Source organism: Rhineura floridana, chromosome 1, assembly GCF_030035675.1.
Source record: "Rhineura floridana isolate rRhiFlo1 chromosome 1, rRhiFlo1.hap2, whole genome shotgun sequence".
Classification (NCBI taxonomy): domain Eukaryota; kingdom Metazoa; phylum Chordata; class Lepidosauria; order Squamata; family Rhineuridae; genus Rhineura; species Rhineura floridana.
This window is the reverse complement of record NC_084480.1, coordinates 45,012,610-45,031,875: the sequence shown is the minus strand read 5'-3', so window position 1 is coordinate 45,031,875 and position 19,266 is coordinate 45,012,610. Positions and strand designations below refer to the sequence as shown.

General features: G+C 43.2%; 1 protein-coding gene and 1 long non-coding RNA gene across 4 annotated transcripts in view; one reads left to right on the top strand and one right to left on the bottom strand.

The window, feature by feature from the left end:
- Window positions 1-6,313, bottom strand: part of LOC133381176 (uncharacterized) — a 35,729-nt gene extending 29,416 nt beyond the window's left edge. Inside the window, exon 1 of the long non-coding RNA XR_009761638.1 lies at window positions 6,248-6,313. This is a non-coding gene — a long non-coding RNA (uncharacterized LOC133381176). The remainder of the gene's footprint in view (window positions 1-6,247) is intronic.
- The window catches only part of CMYA5 (cardiomyopathy associated 5), a 108,470-nt gene continuing 94,691 nt past the window's right edge, over window positions 5,488-19,266 (top strand). For 2 of the 3 annotated variants that reach the window (XM_061619803.1, XM_061619793.1), the window contains exon 1: window positions 5,489-5,686. In XM_061619803.1, the coding sequence (XP_061475787.1) occupies window positions 5,613-5,686 (74 nt within the window). In that variant the 5' untranslated portion in view covers window positions 5,489-5,612. Of the gene's footprint in view, window positions 5,687-19,266 lie in introns of all 3 variants that reach the window. The other variant, XR_009761634.1, reaches the window with a different exon arrangement.

Genomic DNA, 19,266 nt, shown 5'->3' with positions numbered 1-19,266 from the left:
GAGGACTTTCTTGGATTGTTCTTTGTCTGGTTCCTCTCCCTTGACCTTACCGCCATGGGTGACCCTGCTGGGAGTACATGACTCCCAATGGCATCGCTCACGGGGTTCATTGGAACACACAAGCCCACTCACAACTACAAGGTGACGATCCAGCGAGGGGGCTTCAGGAGATACAAAGATGATACCGTGAACAGCGCTTAGCCTTTTCCCCCCTGCTCAGATCTTGCCTTAGTCACTCATGCCCTGGTTATATCCAGACTACTGCAATGCACTCTATGTGGGGCTGTCTTTGAAGATGGTTTGGAAACTTCACCTGATACAGAATGCAGCAGCCCAGATGTTGTTGGGAGAGAGATATTTAGGCAACATCACTAATTTTGCAAAAATTGTACTGGCTGTCTCTCCTTCCAGGTCCAATTCAGTATGCTGCTATTAACCTTTAAAGCATAGATAGGGAACCTATGTTCTCCAGATGTTGGTAGACAACAACTCCCATCATCCCTGACCATTGATTATACCAGCTGGAGATGATGGGAGTTGGAGTTCAACAACATATCAAGGCTTTCCCCAAAGAATCCTGGGAAGTGTAGTTTGTGAAGGGTGCTGAGAGTTGTTAGGAGTCCCCTAATTCCCCTCACAGACCTGCAGTTCCCAGAGTTCTCTAGGAAGAGGAATCGATAGTTAAACCACTCAAGGAATTGTGAGTGGAATAGAGGCCTCTCAGTACCCTTCACAAACCTTCACAAACTATAGTTCTCAGGATTATTTGGGGGAATCCATAACTGTTTAAAGTGGAATAAAAGGATGGTGTTAATGTGGACTTATTCCTTTTTGTTCTTATCCTTATTGTTTGTTGTTATACAGCCACTCTCTAGCCAATGTGGATTTTTCACATTCCTCAATGTTAAATTGAAAATACCCCCATGCCATTCTGATCCTTCCCATAAGCTCATTTCAAAACAAAACCTTACACAACTTAATAGTCCTGAACTCAGAAACGCTTAACAACCCTGTAAATTTTCATGGCGATAAACAAAACAGAAAGAATCGAGAGTTCAAAGTCTAAAGAGAGAGAGAGTAAACCCAGACACCTTTTGGACTTTTTTCTCTGAGTTCTCATAATCTGTTGAAATTTATTAAAAAATCAGTCATGTTCACAGGGTACCTGTAATCCTGTTACTGACCTTGCCCCATACTCTGACCTTCATCTTCTGCAGTTTAAAAGTTAAAAAATGCCTCGCTGAGTTTTAATTAATTTAATAAATGTTGCATTGAACTGAATAATGTCAGGCATGCTCAGTAAGAACTAACTGTCAGTGTTCTAAAAGCCAAACTCACCGCTGCTTGGCTTGCCTAAGCAGGGGGCCACACCAGACTTTGATTTCACGTGAAACAGTCATGGCTTCCCTCAGAGAATCCTGGGAAGTGTAGTTTGTGAAGGGTGTTGAGTGGAGACTCATGTTCCACTGAGAGTGCTTCAGTGGCCAGACTGGTTTAACAGTCACTCTTCACTAACTATACTTCCCAGGATTCTTTGAGAGAAGCCATGACTGTGTTGGAGAATTCTTCTGCTTGGGATCTTTTGCTGGGGGTCCTTGAATAAATTGGAAGACACAGTCTTGGAGCAAAAAGGTAGGCCTTTATTTCTACAAGCACATGCAGGGTCAGTCCCCCAGAAAATATGGAGAGGACTGCACTGAGGCACTGTGTGCAAGCTCTTTTATAGAGTACAGTTACAGCATGTGATAATGATTTACCAATCTCATGAGTTCTTGCCCACATAACATCACAGTTCCTCCTCTCTACAATCGTTCCAAACCAATCAGAAGACATTAGGAAACTCCAGTGGTGATTCCAAGATTCTGTCCATCCCATTAATGTCTCCATTGTCCTACTGTCTTAAAAGATTAATGAATTTTCAGGCCAGTACCATTGTAAATGCACCTTCAAGCATACCTAGTACATTCCATATGCCATTGTTCCTGATGAGTCAGGCTGACCCAGGTATACCTGGAAATATTTGGACAATTGCCTTGAGTTAAGTTTGCCTCAACTTAGGGTGTTTGGGAATGTATGAGCACCCCCCAGTTATATTCCTTGCCATAGGGGTTCTTATGTCCTTATACTTTCTCAGAAATCCCATTTCCTTACTTATAAAATACATAGCTCAAGAGAGGGAATTATATTTAAATCATTTTAAAACCCCACAGACTCAGGAAAAGACTGGGTGACTCCGGCTAACTAGTATTTTTCAGACTCAGAAATATAGAGGAGGCAGGCCACCCCAGAACACCCTTTTCTTAATGAAAACACACATATAAAGTTGTAAATATAACACACTGGGTTATTTTTAAAATCATTACATTTCACTATTTATCCTCATTAAACATTTAATAATTATTACAGACTTTTCCCCTAGGTGGAATTATAGCTTTACCCAAGAATCAAACATTGGCGATTCCTACGTATTACACAAATCACAGCTTTTCTCACAATTTAAATGCTCCTTGATTCCAAACAATAGGGTAGTCAATCTCAGTCAGTCATGCACCGGCCGATTTGGCAAGAACCCAAGAGTTCAAACTAAGTTCTCTTTGCCTGCTTTTCTCACAGGCCTGATTGAGGCCTATTGGAAATTCAGAGTCTTTGTGAGGCTGAATCTCAGATCTTAATAGGCCTACAAGCCTATGCTTAACTCCTTATGATTATAAAACATATTAATAGCTATAATTATATATGTGTGGATATATAAAATTCCCCATTATGTCTGTGCATGTTAACACTCTAAAGTTTGCAGAATTGCAGAATGGCTGGTATAGTAGCTTGGAATAATTTGGTAATGTGCCTCTGAGCATATGGTGAGTGGTGGCAACACCTGCAATCAGCCCAAATAATAGAAACAAGACATGTGCTGTGCTGATCTTGTTTTAGCAGGGAGGAAGCAACATTATTAAGACAGTTGACATAGTTCAGATAGTCACTTTAAATATGTCTGATTTACTTTGCAATTTTAGTGTAGTTTCCTATAGAAAATCATTTTCTTTTGCTTCTATTTCTGTGAATATGTGAAGTACAGCAATACTTTGCAAAGTGTACACTAAAAGAACTCCAAACATAATTGTGAATAATGGCACTGACTATTCTGCAGAATAGTTTCCAGTGGACCTCAGGAGTGTCTCAGTTTGCACAAGATAAAACAGTGGGAGGTGAAATATATTCTAGCAAAGTTCTAGGTGTGCTCTATGTTTTTAATTGACCATGCCCACCTTGCCTTAAATGAAAGGGTTTAAACATAGCAGGCTGAAAACATGTATCTTGGGCAGGCTAAGTTTCCCCCCCAACAGCTAGAGTCATTCCTGAAGTATCAACATATTGTAATCTGTCTGATTTTACATCAAGCTGCAGTTTCAGATTCAACTGTTAATGCACCCAAAATAGAAATGGAACAAAACCTCCAATTTGAAACACAAAAGGCTGTCTTCCCTATCATATGGCACTGACCAATAAAAAAGCTTCAAAATTAATAAAAATAAATTTGATACAGGTTTCTAGGATGAATAATGAGATAAATAAAATTGTCTATATTAAATCCTCCGTAGAAACAATAGTAACACAGGAATGAAGCAAAGCAAGAAGAACACCAACAAACATACAAAAATGTCATTCTCCATCTTTGGAGATGGCAGGTATTGCCACCACACCATATGCTCAGAGGCACAAGCTACACAGGAAGTGAATTGGACTGTGAAAGACCAACCCAAATGGTGTTTGCATTTTGACAACTTTGTAGGGCAGTACAATATCTCAGAGAGGAGGTCAGGTCTCCTGCTCCCCTGGTGCATTCACTATAGATGCCCAATTTCCCTGCTTTTAAAAGTTTGATAGAAATATCTGTTGGCTATAGATACATTCTTAAACCACAAGGTTTTCTGCCTATAAGTGAATTTCAGTGTTGATAAGTCATTTGCATACCACCTTAGGGGGATTTTTTTTAAAAGGTGGCTTATACATCTATAGAATAAATAAAACTGAAAGCAAGAAGCAGCCATTTCAGTATTTAGATTACTAGTGAAATATGCCCCAGTAAACCTCTCTGTTGTCATGTGGGTAAACCCATGTTCTGCAGCTACTACAACTATTTTTCTTAACGTATTGAAACAAACCAATTTTCAAGAGAGAATGGTGGGGGAAGAGGAAAGATGGTTTGCCTTCTCAGGTAAACCACTGCAAAAGATTTCCTAGCTGAGCTCCCAAATGTAGCTGACCTGAGGTAATTATATCCTTAGCCCTGAAGGTATAGGATGTCACCAATTAGGCCTGTCTGTCCTCAAGAGTGCAGGTCCTGACAAGTATTAACTCCAGGGTCTTGTGTCTCATCCAACTACAACCAGATAGGATTAGAACATAGGAACCCACCTTATAATGAGTCAGGCCATTGGTGCTTCTAGCTCAGTATTGACTACCCTGACTGGCAGCATTTCTGTTGGGTTTCAGGCAGGAGCCCTAACTGGAGACACCAGCGATTGAACACTGGACCTTCTGCATGGGACCTTAGCACTGAGCTACTGTCCTTCCCCTTCAGTTAGAACGGAAATTACTAGCTAGGAAGGATAAAGAGGATGATTGAACTCATCTGCACTATACATCTGAAACAGTATTAACAGTACTAAAGCACCACTTTAAACCGTCATGGCTTCCCCTCAAGAAGTGTAGTTTCTTCCTGAGAAGTGTAGTTTCTTAAGGGTGCTGAAAGTTGTTAGGAGACCCTTGTTCCTCTTACAGGGCTACAGTTCCCAAAGTAGTTTAACAATCAGTCTCTAACAACTCTCAACACCCTTAAGAAACTACAGTTCCCAGGATTATTTAGGGGAAGCCAAGACTGTTTAAGTAGTATTGCTAGGTCTTGAAAGGTGTAATGCAGATGGTGCCTCAGTTTGTTGATTCCATGGCTGGACAGTAGAATTTAACAAGAAGCCTGTGTCTCTGTATGTGTATGTTTATATATCTATGAGAGAGAGTGCTGTGTTTAGACAGAGAGTGAGCAAGCACATGCAAAAAGTTCTTGTGTAAAGCAAGAGACAGATGACAATATGTAGCTCAATGTGTGACCTTGAGTTTGTCACTGTCTCTCCACCTAACCTATCTCACAGGTTTGTTATGAAGGTAAAATAGGAAGGGGGAGAACTACCTTGAGCTCCTTGGAGGAATGTTGGGATATAAACATAACAATAAATAAATGTGTCTTGATCCAGCAAGAGATCGTGATGCTCACTCAGGGTCTCTTGAACTGGGTGGATGCTGCTTCGGATGCAAATGAGGATACCTATCTGCATCCAAAGTTACACCTTGTTAGGCCTGCCTGATCACCGGCCTGTGAAACATGAGCCTTTGCAGGTTTGCTGGCTGTTTGTTGGCCCTAGAAACCAGGTGGTGTTAGGACCCAGCAGCAAGTTCAAGGGTTTTGATGTTTCAACTTTCCAGTCATTCTATTTAAAGACTTTCCTGAGTCAGGAGAGCTGAGCTGCTGTGGATAACAGTTTGCTGCAGGCAACCCTGGAGAGTATTGAGTAGAGGGGAAAAAACACAGCAAGGGGGCTGACCTGGGGGACAAAATGGAGACTGACTGCAACTCAGAGTCTGACAGATCACGTGATGTCTCCATGGAAGATGAAGATGAATCTAACAGGTACTATATCTTTCAAAATGAGCAAGCACAACCTACTGGCTGTCAAGAAGTTCTGGGAAACTATGATAGGAACAAGTCCCTTGGTGCAAATCCAGGGTGGCATCAAAGGAAATGAAAGTTTTGAGGATGAGGGGGAGTTTTCAATGAATCTGAATACAGCTGGTTGTGATTCTGAAAGTGCCTGGTCTGTGTACGAAAGGTCTTTTCTATTTAAAGATCCTGTGTTGTGCCAGTTGGATTGGCATCTCCTCCTGCTCCTTCCTAGTTGGCTCATCGTTACATATCAATCTCCTTTACTCCCAGGGTTTGTGTGTGTGAGTAAAATGCCCAAGCCCTTTCATTTGTTCTGCTTAAAATGCCGTAATGCTCTGTGCAATGAAAAGTGGGGGAGAACTTTTGAACCCTACGGAATCCATTGTTTTTAGAAAAAAAGGAGATGAGGTGGTGTTTGTGTGACGCAGTTTGAGTTTGGAGACTGCCAGCCATTTGGTTTCATGCATTTTAGGCGTGGTTTGTTGTTTGGTCCGATAGCACGGGGCTCCTAAAAAATGGGCCACTTACCTTTTTCTGCTCAACACCTGATGGATAAATGTAGTAAACACAAGACAACATCTGCATCTAAGGAAGAATAACGGAAAGGGCATTCCAAAGGCAACAGCAGATATGTATACTTAAGGAAGACTCCTGACCACAAAAGTCGCATTGGCAAACCTGGCCTCTAATAATTAACTATGGTCAGTGTGTGTGTGAGAGAGGGGGTAAAGTTTGCCATGGAGATTTCTGGGTCCTATTTCAGAACTTTATAGCAATGAGACTGTTTGGACTGCATACAAAAACTAACACTGAGTTCAACATGAACTGCTTGGGGGTGGGCGTTTAGGGAGGCTTGTCTTGCTGCTATAGTTCAGGATCTGCTGCTGCTGCAGTTGATGTTGATGCTGGAGAGTGATTATTGAAACTGTCCACTTCTGCTACTCAAAGAGTGCTTATGAATGGTCCCCACTTTGAGTGGGGGATAGGTAATGAGCAGGGTACCGCAGGGCTCACTCCTGGGTCCAGTGCTCTTCAACATTTTTATTAATGACTTGGATGAGGAGGTGCAGGGAATGCTTATTAGATTTGCAGATGATACAAAATTGGGAGGGATAGCTGAATATCAGTTGCTGAAACAAAATTCAAAGTGATCTTGAGAGGCTGGAGCATTGGGCTGAAAATAACAGAATGGAATTCAGCAGGGACAAGTGCAAAGGTCTACACCAAGGAAAAAGAAACCAAATGCACAGTTATAAGGTGGGGAGTACTTGGTTCAGCAATACTACATGCAAGAAGGATTTTGGGATTGTTTATTTATTTTTATTTATTTATTATTTGATTTATATCCCGCCCTTCCTCCCAGCAGGAGCCCAGGGTGACAAACAGAAGTGCTAAAAACACTTTAAAACATCATAAAAATAGACGTTAAAATACATTAAAACAAGATGTTAAAAACATTTTTTTAAAAGCTTTAAAAACATCTTTTAAAAAAAGGGTAAAAAAATATTAAAATAAAAATTAAATAGCAATTTTAACACAGATGCCGACTGGGATAGGTCTCAACTTAAAAGGCTTGTTGAAAGAGGAAAGTCTTCAATAGGTGCCGAAAAGATAGCAAAGATGGCGCCTGCCTAATATTCAAGGGGAGGGAATTCCACAGGGTAGGTGCTGCCACACTAAAGGTCCATTTCCTATATTGTGCAGAAATGCTCTTTCAGAGGGAGTACGACCTCATCCAAACCAGGCAACTCACCAATTATCCGAACTCTGGAACCACCAACCCACAATGCCTCTGTCTTGCTAGGATTCGGACTCGGTTTATTGGCCCTCATCCAGCCCACCACCGAGTCCAGGCAGCAGTCCAGGGCTTGCATGGCCTCTGCCGATTCAGATGTTATGGAGAAATAGAGCTGGGTATTATCAGCATACTGCTGACACCTTGCCCCAAAGCTCCTGATAACCTCTCCCAAGGGCTTCATATAGATGTTAAACAGCATGGGGAACAAGATGGTATCCTGCAGCACCCCACAGCACAACTGCCAGGGGGCTGAAAGACAGTCACCCAATGCTATTCTCTGAGAGCGACCCTGGAGATAGGATTGGAACCGCTATAAAACATTGCCTCTTATACCCATCTCACCAAGTTGGCCCGGAAGGATACCATGGTCAATGGTATCAAAAGCCACTGAGAGATCAAGTAAGAATAACAGGGTCACACTCCCCCTGTCCTTCTCCCGATAAAGGTCATCCATCAGGGCATCCAAGGCCAATTCAGTCCCATAACCAGGCCTGAACCCAGACTGAGATGGGTCAAGATAATCTGTTTCATCCAAGAGTACTTGCAGTTGCTGCGCCACAACCCTCTCACTCACCTTCCCTAAAAAGGGGGTATTTGCAACCGGTCGGTAGTTGTCACAAACCAATAGGTCCAGGGTGGGCTTTTTCAGGAGTGGTTAGATCACCACCACTTTCAAGGCGGCTGGAACCACTCTCTCCCACAATGATGTGTTGACCACACCTGGATCCACTTGATCAGTGCCCCTCGGCAAGCTTTAATAAGCCGGCAAGGGTCGAGAGGACACGTTGCTGGTCGCATCATTGCAAGCACCTTGTCCACGTCATCAGGCCGCATCAACTGAAACTGTTCGCAAGAAGTTGCAGCAATTGTTGTTGATCACAAGCTGAATATGAGCTAATAATGCATTGTGGCTGCAAAAAAGGCAAATGCTATTTTAGGCTGCATTAACTGAAGTATAGTTTCCAAATCATCTGAAGTACTAGTTCCCCTCTATTTGATACTGGTTTGGCCTCATCTTGAGTACTGCATTCAGTTCTGGACACCACACTTTAAGAAGGATTCAGACAAACTGGAAGAGGTTCAGAGGGTGACATCAAGAATGATCAGGGGACTGGAAACAAAGCCCTATGAGGAGAGACTGAAAGAACTGGGTATGTTTAGCCTTGAGAAGAGGAGGGGAGATAGGATAGCATTCTTAAAGTACTTGAAAGGTTGTCACACAGAGGAGGGCCAGAATCTCTTCTCGATCATTCCAGAGTGCAGAACAAGGAATAATGGGCTCAAGTTATTGGAAGCCAGATTTCGACAGAACATCAGAAAAAGCTTCCTAACTGTTAGAGTGGTACAACAATGGAACCAATTACCTAAGGAGGTGGTGAGCTCTCTGACACTGGAGGCATTTGGGAGACAGCTGGACAGCCACCTGTCGGGTATGCTTTAATTTGGATTCCTACATTGAATTCCATGGCCTTACAGGCCCCTTCCAACTTTATTATTCCATAATGCCTTTTTCTGGAGCCTTCCTCCATGGAGGCAGAGGCAGAGCTGGGGGTCTGGTAAGTCATTTTCTCACCCAGAGAACTGGTTTTTAAATTAAAGAAACTTCTAGTGACAAGAAAAGTGGTAGATGGTGCCCCATTCCCCCAAAGTGGACATCCCGCAGATGCCATCTTCTTGCCCTGCCCTTAGAATATAAGAAGAGTTGTGCTGAACCAACCAAAGGTATATCTCACCCACAACCCTCTTTCCCATAGTGGCCAACCAGATGCCAATGGGAAGACCACAAGCAGGGTATGAGTGCAATAACCATGTTCTACTCATGCTGGTATTCGGAAGAATGCTGCTGCTACTGGAGGCAGCATATAGACACCATGACTAGTAGCCATTGATAGCTTTATACTCCATGGATTTGTCTAATCCCCTTTTATAGCTGTCCAAGTTGGCAGCCATCACTATGTCTTGTGGTAGTGAATTCCATAGTTTAGGCATGGTGTTGTGTGGAGAAGTGTCCTACTTAGCTTTGTCCTCCCAAAATTCCCCTGGGATAAGATGCGGGGAGGGGGGTTCATATCACCATCACACTTTTCATGCCTGAGGGTTCTTGCAGATGGGTATGTGCTATGGGATCATTGCTGCTCATGCATGCAAGTTTTTGTTTTTTTTGCAGTGCCCACATGACGTCATCAGGGCAAAATGCCAGGCCATATTTCCCATCCATTTAATCCAGTTTAGCCTTTCTGTGGGAAATCCAATAAGTTAAACAACAACAACACCTGTTGCCTGCCAATGGCCCATTTGTGATATTAAGCCCACATCTGGAAGCACCCTAAATAATCTTGACAAAATCTCCCTAATAATAATAATAATAAATTTTATTTTTCAGCCGCCTATCTGTCCGGGTTAGGGACACTCTAGGCGACGAACAACAAGAATAAAAACAATACATATACATCAACATAATCAAATTTTAAGCTAAAAAACTATTCATTAATTCCATTGTAACATAAATTAATCTGTCCCAATCTTGTAGGCCTCCAGAGCTTGGAAAAGTTACTTTTTTGAACTACAACTCCCATCAACCCCAGCCAGCATGGCCACTGGATTGGGCTGATGGGAGTTGTAGTTCAAAAAAGTAACTTTTCCAAGCTGAACAGCCAGGTCTTCAAGGCTCGGCGATAGCTAGACAGGGAGGGAGCATGTCTGAGATCGAAAGGGAGAGAGTTCCAGAGGGTGGGGGCCACAACAGAGAATGCCCTCTCTCTGGTCCGTACCAGCCTAGCTGTTCTCACCGGTGGGACCGAGAGAAGGTCTTGCGAGGCTGATCTCGTCAGGCGGCACAGTCGGTGATTCTGTAGGCGTTCCTTCAGATATACTGGGCTGAAACCGTATAAGGTTTTAAAGGTCAACACCAACACCTTGAATTGGGCCCTGTAGCTACAGTGACTGTGTGCATAACAGGCTGCCTAAGGGAAGCAAGCTAGGGGATCAGGCTGTTGCTGTGCAATCGGATACATATATTGGGTACAATTTTTAAAGATATAATTAAGTATCTCGCAACATTTGCTTAGAAATAAATCCCATTGAAACCAATGGGACTAAACTCCCAAGTGTGCACAGGACTGCAGAACTAAACTATTGTTCTTTTACTGTATGTCTATCCTTCTTTGCCTTCTCTGCCAACTTCCTCCTCCTAAGAAAATGTTTTTACCTATGAAAGCTCACCCAGCAGGGAACTGAGATGCCACAAGACTCTTTTGTAAAGATTGTAGAGTAATTAGGGATTAACAATAAGCAAGAGTGATTATGATATAGTGTGCTAAATTACTGTAACATCTCACATAGGACCAGGATGCAAAGATGATTAAGTATGACGTCACAGCTGTGAAGCAGCATTTTAAAGACTCTTTTATAAACAGTCTAGGTTAAATTTGGGTGCAAGGCAGTAACAATAAATTTAGCCTACTGGTCATTGTTTCATGGTACTTCAAAACACTTTACAGTTCCATAATCCTCACAGCATTCTGTGTAGCATTATATTTCAAACCCCATCTGTTATTTATGGCTGAATTCAGGCAGCACTTTATTCTGTTTTCCCAACATTTTCTTACCCCCCTCCCATCCCTGCATTTTATCTGACATTTTACACACAGTTCAGCTTCTGGAAGTCCAGTGCAAGTTTAGCACTTACTTCTAAATCATTTGTTTCTGGAAAAAATCAGTTTGGTCCCACAGTTTTCATGGATCATGCTGCTGCTCCTCGCATGATGAAATTTGAGGTGGTTTCCCAGCACACAGTTCTTTCCTACTTTTTTCATGGGACATGCCACTATCACTCATGGATGACTTCTGCTCTTGTGCCACCCCATGCCCACTGGTGTGAATTATATTTAGGATCACATGGTGGTGCATTGATTAAAAAAGAAATAAAGCATAGTTCCATAATCCAGCAAGTAATGCAGTGTAAAAGGAATATTAGAAACTGGGACAGAATGCTACGTTATAACCAGGAAAACTAATGAAAGAATCTTCACGTCTGAATGCAGCCTCTTTATTTTTTTACTGATGAAGAACTGAAAATGAGTGTAAATTTAAAAATAAATAAATAAATAAATTTGAGGCATTGAGGCTTTGAAAACAGTAGTTTCTTGGCTGAGATGGGAATTGAAACACATTTCCCTAAACCAGGGGTTGGGAACCACCAGCCCATGCGCCAAATTTGGCCTTTGAGGTAGTTTTCCCCAAACCACACCCAGGGGTGGTTGTCCAGGGTCTCGGGGGGGTCTTAGACCTCTAACGTTTTGGGGAGCAGAATCCCAGCATGGCCCCTATGTCTTCAGCATCCTACAAGCCAATCAGCATGAAGGGAGAGTGTATTAGCTACTGAGAAGAGCCCTCTAACATATGTCCCTATCCCTTCCTGCTGATTGCAGCCAATCAGAGTGAGAGGAGGTAAGTCAGCCACTGAGAAGACTCTTCTCAGTAGCCAGTACTCTCCCCTTTCATGCTGATTGGCTCCTAGGGATGTCTGTTGTTGTGGGAGAAGGCATTAACAAGATCTCATTCTCAACCCAGCAGCAAAAAGGGGGGGGGGAGGGTGTGGCTGTGACTATCATGAAGGGACCCTGCACTTCTGAATTTGCCACTACACTACTAACCACACCCACCTGATGTCATATAGTGGTTGTATTGGCTGTATGACTTAAGTTCCCTGTGGGAAAGCAGCTTTGTTGGCCCTGTACTCAGGGCTGGGGAAGTGCTGAGCACAGGGCTGGCAAAGGTGCTTTTCTCTGTGCTTCTCAAATGCCCAACAGCCAGTGGTTTGTGAGGTGCTTGTGAAGCCCTGTGCAAAGAGTTTTGCAGACCCTGTGCTTTGCACTTTCCAAGTGGTGAGCATAAGGCTGGCAAGACCCCTTGTGCTGCAGTTCCAAAGCACCTGACAACCAGCTGGCTGTCAGGCACTTGAAAAGTACTGCATAAGAGACTTTGACAGGTGGGCAGGACAACCCACCTCTCAACCATCTGATGTCATATTGACAAGTGGGTTATCCTGCCTATCTGTCAAAGTTGGCCTATTGGGATGCACAGTGGGGAGGAGAACCTGGCTGGGAGTCCAGAGTCTGTGAGTTCAAATCCCCGCTTGTGTCTCCTGGGTGTCAAGGGTCAGCTAAATAACACCCCCATAGGGAGTGGCTCAGGGGTGACGTGCCCTGCCATCTGTGCAGCCGTGGGCAAGTTGCATAGTTCCAAGGAGCCCAGTTGCCCCCCAGCTGGCAGTTGCAGACAAGGAAGGGGCTGGCTTGTGCAGCTGTGGCAAGCTGAGCAGGCCCTAGCCATCTGGGGAGGACTAGCCTCAGAGGGAGGCAATGGTAAACCTCCTCGGAATACTACTTATCATGAAAGCCCTATTCATAGGGTAGCCATAAGTTGGGATCGACTTGAAGGCAGTCTATTCCATTCCATATATTTATATATCTATATGTCTATCGCCTAGCTTTTCTATACTGAGTCATACCATAGCTCCACCTCATCTAGTATTGTGTGCACAGCTAGCAGTGTCTGTCCATAGTTTCAGGCACAAGTCTTTTCCAGCTCTGCTGCCCAAGACCCTTTTAACTGGAGATGCTGGGGAATGAGCCCTGAACCTTCTACATGCAATGCTCTACAGTGGAGCTATAGGCTCTGGCGTACTGAAGGAAATAAGACCATACTGTATCTGAGTGAAAATATGGATACTGTTGCTAACTGCAGTAGACATAGCTAAGGGAAAGTCCTTATTTAGATGTGGTAATTAATATTTCTCATTTTACTTTGTAAGAGCTGGGGCCCTCTTCAACAGGTCACGCCTGTATTTGATTAATGAAAATGTACTATCAAAATGATAATGTGTGCATCTCTCTACAAGAGAAAACCTGAGGACTGGCTCCATTGCCAGAGTGTGTGCCTACTTTCTGACGTAGATCTTGGGCTCTGTTCCCATGTGCATTCTCATCAACTGCATGAGAATGCACTGCACTTGATCACTGCAACATTAGGAGATGGTCTACATGTGTGAAAGAGCCATCACATATTGAATTTCAAATAACACAGAGATTTAATATAGCCCCAAACACCATGTTTTTCAATGGCGATAGTTCATACATCCAGCACTGAGTAATCAAGTGTTGCATTTGCAATTGCAAACTAACCCAGAGTAGCCATATTGGTCTTCCAGAACCCCAGAAAAATGATAAGAGTATATTTACAGGACTAATTAATGTTTCAGTTTCAGACCTGACATTTTTATTATTTTTTATTTTGAACACCTATCCTTCAAGAAGAGCTATGTGCAGTCTGATAGCTTGCTTCCAGCATGAAATCTGGTTGGGTGAAACAGCTATAGGTATAACAACAGGTACCTTAATCACTGATCTAACTTTAATTTATTAAAACATTTTACATAATTAACTTATATTCCATCTTTTAGCTAATACCAGGCCTTCCAGGCAGCTCATGACATAAGTATAAAATGCAATAAAGTTAAAGATCTAATAAAAAAGGTAAAGGTGTCCCCGCACTTATAGTGTGAGTTGTTTCCGACTCTTAGGGTGAGGTCTTGCGATGTTTACTAGACGGGCCGTATATATGGGGTGGGATTGCCAGTTCCTTCCCCGGCCTTTCTTTACCCCCCAGCATATGCCGGGTATACTCATTTTACCGACCACGGATGGATAGAAGGCTGAGTGGACCTCAACCTCTTTTACCAGAGTTTCGACTTCCTCCTTCCATTGGAATCAAACTCCAGCCGTGAGCAGAGCTTCAGCTACGTTACTGCCGCTTGTCAATAAGATAGTTACATTAAAATAAATCCCACAGCAGCACATGCATATTGACAAAAAGCTCTTTGAAATTATAAAAATCTTTACTGGATGTCTAAGAGTAATGAAATAAGTCTGATGAAAGGAGATTCTCAGTTAGGGTTACCAGGTTCATGGCCTGAGACTGATCCTGTATCTTTAGGAGAAGAGAAAGTCAGCCAAGTGCAGGTGTTCTTGCAACACTGTAATAGGAAAAAACACAAGGTGGAATTCTCCCTTCCCCCTGCACACCTTTTAAAGATACAGAAGACCTATTGGTTGCCAGGCCCAGCCTCCAAGAGGTCTTCTGTATCTTTAAAAGTTGAGCAGGGGGAAGGGAGAATTCCACCTTGTGGTTTTTCCCATTACAGTGTTGCAAGAACACCTGCACTTGGCTGACTTTCTCTTCTCCTACAGATACAGGATCAGTCTCAGGCCATGAACCTGGCAACCCTGTTCTCAGTACAGGTGGCACCACTGAAAAACCTTGTTCTTCGCAGACACCAGCCTAGCCTATGTAGGCTAGATGCTCAAAGAAGCATCTCATTGGCTGACCTAAGTATATGGGGATGCAATTGGGCTATTGTCGCTTCTTAGTCTGGGGGCTCATCTTGATGTTGAATTGCCTTTTTTTGTGAGAAACAATTTGGATGGATACAACCTACAGACATTCACAGGGGAATTTTAGACCATCTTTGCAACAGATGATCGTTGCTGCTGCTGCTGCTGCTGCTGCTGCTGCTGCTGCTCAGACATTTTTAACTTAAAAATCACATTTGCATTAATATCAGTGGTGTAGTGAAGGAGGGATGCATGGGAATTCAGATTTGGGGTTTGTTTTTCAAAACAGAAGTGACAACATCATCTGCTGGAGAGCCAGGGTCTTTGATGGGCCCTCCTTCCTCTGTCAAGCGAATGAGGTGATACCAAGGCTTTCCAGTTTGTGACAGATTAGCATAGAGATGAAGCCAGAGGAGGAGGGGAAAAAACAAGCTATGGATGGTGCAATGTCTGCAGCACGTTGCATGTCCTTTGCCCATCTTGGGGGTGGAAGCTATTCACTAGGCTATAGCAGCTATATATTTGCCCCCCGGCCGTTACAGATGGATACTTCTTTCCTTTTCTTTGGTGGGATCTTTTCTTCTTCATGCTAGTAGTTTAAATGGTAACATTTCTCTGCAAGATTGTTTGCATTTCTACTTAAAAAGCAAAGGTTGCATTTCAGCTGGGCTGAAGATAATTTGTTAAAGTTCAATGTGTTTTATAAATAAATAAATAATGTTGAGCCTTTGCAGTCAGAAGAACCCACCACTGAGTTGAATGGAGCTTACTCCCATGAAACCATGTATAGGACTGCAGTTATACACATCCTAATAAATACTGGTGCTCTTCATGGGGAGGTGTACACATCTATAATGATGAATCAATGCAACTACCTGCATGTTTGGACTTTCCTTGAGGGTATGGTTATGGGGGCTGTTATGATGAGCTCCTGCACTTCAAAATTTACCACTGCACCACTGATTAATATATCAAGGACAAATGGCTTTGCGTTACTTACACATCGTTTAATTAGCAAAATGGATTCTCTATGTGTGTGTACATGTAGCTTCTGTTGACAAATGGAGATGTGATTAATGGAAATGACTAATGTGACTTGATAAATGTGTTGGCTGCCTCTGGGAACTCACCCAAGTGATCTCCATGCTGCTCCCCTGGAGTGATGGTGGTTTAGGTTTTTTTTATAATGTAGCTGGAAATTCATCTTCAGAATGAGATCAAACTGGATTAGGGATGTGAGAGGAGAAAAGCCAAGTTGTCTTGTTATTTCACTCCCTGAATACTCAGGGTGTACTTGTGATCCAACTGTAGCGGCCACTGTGCTGAGGGCAGGACTGAATGTTATAAGGGGCAGCTGCCAGGATCAGCTCAAAGTGATGATGTCACAACAAAAGGAAAAGTGTATATACAGACTATAGAAGAGAGGTGAAATTGTTACATGCAGGTCCTGCTTGCAGGCTTACCATGGGCATCTGGTTAGCCACCATGAGAACAGAGTGTTGGATTAGATAGGCCCTTGGCCTGATCCAACAAGACTCTTCTTATGTTCTTAGAGAGCAAGGCAAGGCAAAGGAGTCTGATTCGAGAGCAGAGAACTGAATGATATACATTGTTCCTGCAAGTGGCCGACTCCAGCTGAAGGCTGAAATAGCCTGGCTTCCCAGACCACACTCAATCCCAGCAGCAGGTGCTTGAGTCTGTTCTATGAGCCCTTTCTTTTGAGATATGCCATTACTCTCAAAGATCCTTATAGTTTAGAGTTGTGCAGTGGTGACATTGTGCTCTCAGGTATGTGCTCTTTAATCGACCAGCAGCCTGGGCTTGGACCTTCTTGCACAACACTCTCGAGTGCTGAGAGGTATGACTCAACCTCCTGAGCTCCTCTGCCTGAGGTGGGTCAGAAACCCACCTCGAGGGTCCTTTCAGGGTGTTCCCTGGAGGCAGGCCTGGGGAGGTCCCTCCCTCCAGGATGAACGCTGAATAAATTTGTCAGCTAGAAGTGTCCATAGGGTTCTCTGGTTTCCATGCCCTAACGTGTAGCTCAGTCACCAGCCTGCAATTTGGATTTTGAAGGAAATTGTTCTACTGAATCAGTAGAACTTGCTTCCCTCTTGACGGTCTGCCAGAGTTAAAGCCGGCCAACTTCATATCATCCTATGCTGGGAGCATTGGTTCATTCAAAATAAAACACAGAGGATGTGCCAGTGAGGCATGAGACACTGATCGATTGCAGCAGCTCTCGGCAATCTGTCGGCAGTGAACAGCACTGCATTAAAAAGCGTGAAGATTTGTTGCTATTACAGTACTTGGTCAATATTTTTTCTAGTTAAGTCAGAGCTCTTATTCTATTGTGTATGGTGGGGTAAGGAGAGAGGAAATAGAGGAGGAGCAGGATACTCCTGCATATAAGACAGCAGAAATACTATCCTGTCAACATGCTTGTTTATGAATTCCCCACTTTTCTCACTCTTGTTTAACTTTAAGAGTCTAAAACAGATTGAAAAATCATGTTTTGTGCCTATTCAAGCAACAAGAGTCTGCTTTATCGTTGGGTTAGACCTGGGAGACCAGGGTTCAAATCCCCACATAGCCATGAAGCTCACTGGGTGACCTTGGGCCAGTCACTCCCTCTCAGCCTCATGAAAACCCTATTCATAGGGTCACCATAAGTCGGAATCGACTTCAAGGCAGTAGGTATCTTCCTATAGCTTTCATGTTTTAACTGAAGCACTACATTCTTAGATGAATGCAGGTGGACATCCAATTCTACAAGGCAAGCATTCTGAATCTTATACAATGGTCAAGTGCCCTGTTTTACAGAGGACAGTTCTCTGTTTGAAGGAGTCCTCTGTTTGAATGGCTGTGCTGCTTGAGGATGAGGAACCACGAAATGGAGAGCAGTTGCCCATGAACTTTTTGTACCTAGATAGCAGACTGAGCAGGCACATAGTCACAGCCTTCCTCGCTATGGTGAGATGTTCTATATTTCTGTTTAAATTATTTCTAAATCTGCATCTGTATATATGAATTAGCCTTCTTGGTTGGTTGGTTTGTTTGTTTTGGTGATGCTTTACCTTTTAACCTTTTTAAAAATAGTATGTAAGTGGCCACTCTAGTACCTTAAGAGTTTCAGCAAATACCACTGACCTGGATAACTTTGCTCACTTCAAGGAGTCCCATAAATCTGTTGGTTCATGATGAATTTATGTCTACCTTTGCATAGAAGTATTTGCAGATTTCAGGATTATCTGTTCCTTCCCTGGCTATTTGTGTCCTTTCATTGGGCCAGTGTCCCAGCTAGGCTTGGCCATGCAGTTGGCAATGGCCCATTTCAGAATGAAATAGAGGATTGTTTGGAAGCCTCTTATGACTGTTGGCTATGCACTTTGCAGATGAAATCACTTGGATCTATTCTGACGTGGATTCTAGTTTGGCTTTAGTAGTTCTGGAGGATGATAGGAGGTGGCTGAAATCCTTGGAGGAAAGCAGCCAACCACTTGTGCTCGTTTTCATCCTGGCTGATGAAATCGGTGTGGTCAGGCTCATACATGTAGGCTACGAAAGGAATAAATGCTTCCATTAGATAGAACCTTTCATGCTGAAAGAGGCAGTGATTTGGCCTCTTATTGAAAAAGACATCCTTGCACTCCTCTGATCTGAAAATCTGCCATCCAGTATCTAACATTTCTTTGGGGGCAAAATATTAAGTGGATCCTGGCAGTGCAGCTGCAAGGGTTTTGGACAAAACTGATTCTCTAGATTCCTTCCAGTCTGACTTTCCGCCTTGCTTCAGCACAGAAACAAGGTGGAAAGTCATCCTGGTCACCCTGCCCACCCTGCCTTGATGGTCCATGCTGAGAGACAGTGGAAGTGTGACACAGTCACAATCACCAGCACCACCTTCTGGGTCCTATTTTTCAGAAATAAACAGAGCCACTTCACTACTGTGCCTCCAATCACCATCCCTTTGAGATAGCTCAGAAGAATACCATTATTGATGGTATTGAATGCCACTCTTGGGTGAATGAGGTCATCCAAAGATGTGGGTCATGGAGTCATCAGTATGCTGATGACTTCCAATTCTGTCTCCCATTTTCATCTGATCCTGGGGGAGGTAGTTAAAGGGCTGTTTGATAGCTATGGATGGATGGGGACTGGATGGGACTGGATGGGGTAGAAGGCGCTGAAATGTAATCCTGGTAAAACAGAAGTACTGTTGGTAGGGGGACCATCTGATTTTGGTTTACAGCTTGTCTTTGAAGTCTGTTCCCCCTAAATGACCAGTTATGTAGTTTGGGTGTACTCCTTGACCTGATGCCCCTAATGGATGTGCAGGTAGTGTCAGTAGTGAGGAA